This window comes from Mandrillus leucophaeus, unplaced genomic scaffold (assembly GCF_000951045.1).
Source record: "Mandrillus leucophaeus isolate KB7577 unplaced genomic scaffold, Mleu.le_1.0 Scaffold100, whole genome shotgun sequence".
NCBI lineage: Eukaryota > Metazoa > Chordata > Mammalia > Primates > Cercopithecidae > Mandrillus > Mandrillus leucophaeus.
In genome coordinates this window covers 2350773-2356012 of record NW_012098099.1, presented here as the reverse complement: position 1 = coordinate 2356012, position 5240 = coordinate 2350773, and the positions used below count along the sequence as shown (strand labels likewise).

The window sequence follows — 5240 nt, the reverse complement described above, 5'->3', positions numbered from 1 at the left end:
GGCTAACTTTTTTGTATTTTTAGTAGACACGGGGGTTTCCCCTTATTGGCCAGGCTGGTCTCGAACTCCTGACCTTGTGCTCCACCCACCTCGACCTCCCAAAGTGCTGGGATTACAGGCATGAGCCACTGCGCCCGGCCCGACTTCCTGACTCTTAAAGGGCCAGGATGGAACTGAGTAGAATTATCGAATTCCTTGTCCTAGCTAGCTCTCTGGGTACCTTTCCAGACTGGTCCTGCAGAAGAGTAACAACCCACTGTCTTCTACAGCGCAAGCTTGTAGCCTAGAGGTCATCTTGCCTTCCAACCGCAGGGTTTCCAACACTTATATCAAAAATCAGACCTGAGCCCCCGTGAGCCAACAAGGAAAAATGACTACCTGTCTAAGGGAGATTGGCAGCCAGAGAAAGGAAGGCCTATACAAAAATCACAACACAAGTCTAGTGAAAAAGATCTGCTTAGAGACAGAAAAATCCTTAAATAAAATAGCAATAAAAATAGGGCTTGAGATTCAGTTGCTAGGTATACATTTAAACAGCCTTTCAAATTTGAATTGTACAAATTGTGATTTGAATTGTAAGTCCAGTGGATAATTAGTGGGTATGATCATTGTTTGAGACTCAAATTAATGACATGGAAAGTCAGATGCAAGAAATAGCTGAAAGTACACACAAAAAATTAGACAGATATTATGAGAGCAGAAGTCTGCAATCTGGATAATATACTGAGGGGACCAATGTGCTAATGAGAAACTCCACACAGAGAACAGACGGACAAACTATAATTCAACAAATAATGGGGGAAATGTTTTCCCAGAATAAATGCATTTGTCTGCCAATTGCAACAGCTTACAATAGTCCACCCTCAGCCGATGCCACCCCACCCCCACCCCACCCCCACCCCACACACAAATATAGGAACATCCTGGGAAGAAACACTGCACACTGTTTCCAGACAGACAGAATAAGCAATTGTATACTTCATATGTTTGAAACCCAGAGCAGATCATTTTCCTAACATCCTCTTCCTCTGTATGACGAAATTATTTTTAAGTACTAGTTACTGAATGAGGCAAACAATTATGCTAGAATAAAAATACAGACAGTGGAAATAGTCTTTTATGGGCCAGATGCTGTGGCTCATGCCTGTAATCCCAGCATTTGGGTTCAGGAGCTCGAGACCAGCCTGGCCAACATGGTGAAACCCCATCTCTACTAAAAATACAAAAATTGGCCAGGCCTGGTGACCCATGCCTATAGTCCCAGCTACTTTGGAGGCTGAGGCAGGAGAATTGCTTGAGCCCAGGAGGTGGAGATTGTAGTGAGCCAAAATCGTGCCACTGCACTCCAGCCTGGGTGACTGAGTGAGACTTTGTCTCAAAAAAAAAAAAAAAAAAAAAAAAAAGGAAAGAAAAGAAAAGAAAATAGTCTTTCATGGACTTTTGAATATATAAATATGTGAGTATATATGTCCCAAAGGAAAAAAGTGATAGATTATTTAATTAATGTTTTTATCAATAAAATACATGTATGCCTGTATATATTAATCTGTCACATAAATGAAGTACAGATTTTGCTTTTTGAAAGTCTTAATTTTTGAAGATTTGTCCATGATGTTCTGAAAATTGATCTCCACTCTATGTTTAATAGAAACAGACAGGTGAAATTCCCATTTTACAGTACATTGCGTAAATTGCAATACTGCCAATAGCTTTGTTGTTTTGGGATTGCTTCTATGTAGAGCACCGTGTATAGTACACTACTTACGAAAGGATAAGTAATGAATATGTGCGAACTCCAAGAGTACATAGGAGCATTATCATTAATGTTTAGGAGTGCTGGTACATGGTGCTGATAAAAAGCAACCAGACTTTTAATTGGTTTTATTACTGGTTTAAAATTGCACTTGCACTTTAGGTGGATCTCTTCCACCAACTGCATACTTGGCAGCAATTGAGAATAAGTTACAAGGGAAGAATACCTGACTGCCATAAGGCTCATTTTAGGACTACTGGGAGAAAAAGACTGCAACCCCTGCATTCTTACAAAGCTAAGATATTTACCTGGTAGAGCAAATGCAGATCTTCAAGGACATACTTAGCAGTATATCACCTATATACTCCTGTGGAAAATATGTGAGGATATACTTAACCAAATCAAAAATATGGGAGGAAAAAAAAAGAAAAACAATTCTTATCAGCGAAACTTGGAATCTCTGAACACACACACAGACACATACAGTCCATAATTCTGGGTTTTATAATATAACAGCTGATGAAGGACTCTAGAAATAGAAGAAAATTCTTCTAGATTCTAAATTATCTCAACAAAACCTAGAAGTTTCTGGGTGTATGTGGCAAAGTGGTTTAAAGATCAAGAAGGTAGTATTTTGACAGTTGTATTTTGAGGTTCTTATTTGCAGAAAGGGCATAACTGGAGTATTAAAATTGGGAGGTAGTGTGTCAGAACACAAGAAATATTTGGGACATACGCATCTGACAACAGGGGCCGGAAAAAGACAGTAAACATTAGTGCAGTGGATAAGTATAGTAGAACTTCCACATTCACAAGGGAAAAACATGAAATGAATAGCTGCTTGCTCAGACCAGCAAAATAGGGGAAAAAAGAAGAAATCTCAATTTAAAATAAATAATCTAGATAAAGTAAGATGAAAAAAATAAAGTCAAGAATATGGCTATTAGGCTAACTATGAAAAGGTTAGTTTTCCCATCACATATAGAGATTACTAGGTAAAGGTTAAAAAAATAAACTAAATTAAAAACCACCATATTAATGATGGGCACAAGAATCATCATTGAGTTTAAAAATAGTGTGTGAAAAATATATACACAATTTCATATAATGTCCTCAGAGATGACTTATTAATTATAACGGGATAATTGTAGCTTTTCAGTAGAGGCAATGGGGGATATCAACTAATTAATATCACCAATAATGGGAAAAACTGATATCATACACCTCCTATGTGATGGAGCAAGTAATGGACCAAGAAGGACACAGGCTCACAAAGGTAGTTTTCCTACCAAAGATTCATAACCGGAATGTAAAAGGAAACTACTGGGCCATCCAATAATTAGAAACCATCCAAAATGAAGGGAAGTATACAAACAACTGGCCTGGACTCTTCAACATATCAATATCATGAAAGACAAAAGAGGTGGAGTCACTGTTGGAGATAAAAGCAAACTAAGGAGACGGGACAACTGCTTGCAATATATAATCATGGATTAATATAAAAAATTACTATAGATAAGATGATATTAGAAAATTAGTGAAAATTGAATATAGACTGTTTATGAGGTAATAGTTTTGTAGCAATGTAATATTTCCTGAAGTATTTAGAGGTGAATTGTTAAAATATCTGCAGCTTACTCTCAAATGGATCTGCACAGCCCCCCAAACCCTCAACACACATTGGGAGATGAAAGCAGGAGATGGAGAGAACAAATACGGGACAGTGTTAACAGTTGGTGAACCTAGATGAAGGGTATAAATGGGAGTTCTTTGTCCTAGTCTTGCAACTTTTCTATTAATTTAATGTTTTTCAAAATAAAAAATTTAAACAACTTTACTCATCTATATTCTGTTTAGAAAAAAAAGATGAAAATAAAGGGATGGCCAAAAAATAGCCAGGAAAAATAAAGTATTAACATCGATCATTAAAATTGCTAAATTTGATAAAGAAAGACATGATGTAGAAGGCAACATTTATGACAATATAGCAACCAAAAAAAGAAAAAATTGTGCCCCCACCAACATAACAGCTAAGTACATAAGGAGGGAATTACTGGAAAAATAAGGAGAACTGGAAAAAATACCTGCTAGCAGACGAGAATAAGTAAGGATGTAGAGGAATTAAAAATATATAATCCATAAATAATATATAATAAATTGGCCGGGCACGGTGGCTTACTCCTGTAATCCCAGCACTTTGGGAGGCTGATACGGGCTGATCACGAGGTCAAGAGATCGAGACCATCCTGGGCAACATGGTGAAACTCCATCTCTACGAAAATACAAAAAAAAATATTAGCTGGGCTGGTGGCGCGTGCCTGTAGTTCCAGCTACTCAGGAGGCTGAGGCAGGGGAATCGCTTGAACTTGGGAGGCAGAGGTAGCAGTGAGCCGAGATTGCACCACTGCACTACAGTCTGGTGACAGAGTGAGATTCCGTCTCAAAAAAAAACAAAAAAAAAAACAAAAAAAACCCCCCATATATGTGTGTGTGTGTGTGTGTATATATATGTATATATAGATAGATAAATTATCTATAATATATGAAACATAAACATATATACAACCTTACACGTTATAATTTTTTCTTTTATACAAAGAATACCTCAACACATTTTTAATCAAAATTTTACCACACATATAATTCTGATTATAATCCAATAAAATTGGAAATAAACAATTAAAAAGTAACTGACAATTTTCATTTGAAAATATTAAATGCACTTTTAGATAACCTTTAGTTCAAAGACAAGATTAAAAAGAAAATTAAAAACTATCTGGAAAGTTCTACATAGGGAAAAGAAAAATTTTTCCTTAAAGACACAAAATTTTATTTTGATCTTTGTTTATTCTCTCATAAAGTCAAACATAGATGATATCATGTAAGTAATTTTTATAGTGGGCTCAATAAAAAGTTGAATTAAGTATCATATTTTTGGATATAATAGGGAGATGCAATTTATCTTTATATGGAATTTAATTTTGTTTTATTAAACTTCTAGTAGTTTATGAACATATCAGTTTTAATTTGTTGGCATGGTTATAAACTTCAGTTTACAATAATCTTAAATTGTATTTTGGATTTTGACAGTTTACAAGAATATCTGGAAAGACAGCATGTAGCTCAGTTTTGTGACATTGAAGAGAATGCAACTAATGTTTCTAAGTTCATGGAAACTTTCTTCCCTCATTTTATAAAAACGAAAAGCATGAAATTAGAAAAGACATTGGCATTACTTCGACCAAATCTCTTTCATGAAAGGAAAGGTAGGGAATCAAGCATAAACTGTTTAAGTATTTTATAGATGAGATTTGAATAAACCCTAGTATAATTACATTTAAAGACATTGTTTTAAAATTTAACATTGAAGAAAAAGCACCTTAAGAAATTAATGTATTGGCCGGGCGCGGTGGCTCAAGCCTGTAATCCCAGCACTTTGGGAGGCCGAGACGGGCGGATCACGAGGTCAGGAGATCGAGACCATCCT

The 5240-nt window shown here is 35.9% G+C and overlaps 1 protein-coding gene across 1 annotated transcript in view; it reads left to right on the top strand.

Annotated features, from left to right (window-relative positions):
- The window catches only part of NME8 (NME/NM23 family member 8), a 63435-nt gene that overhangs the window by 25508 nt on the left and 32687 nt on the right, over nucleotides 1–5240 (top strand). Inside the window, exon 12 of the mRNA XM_011972852.1 lies at nucleotides 4844–5019. Within this exon, the coding sequence (XP_011828242.1) occupies nucleotides 4844–5019 (176 nt within the window). The remainder of the gene's footprint in view (nucleotides 1–4843; nucleotides 5020–5240) is intronic.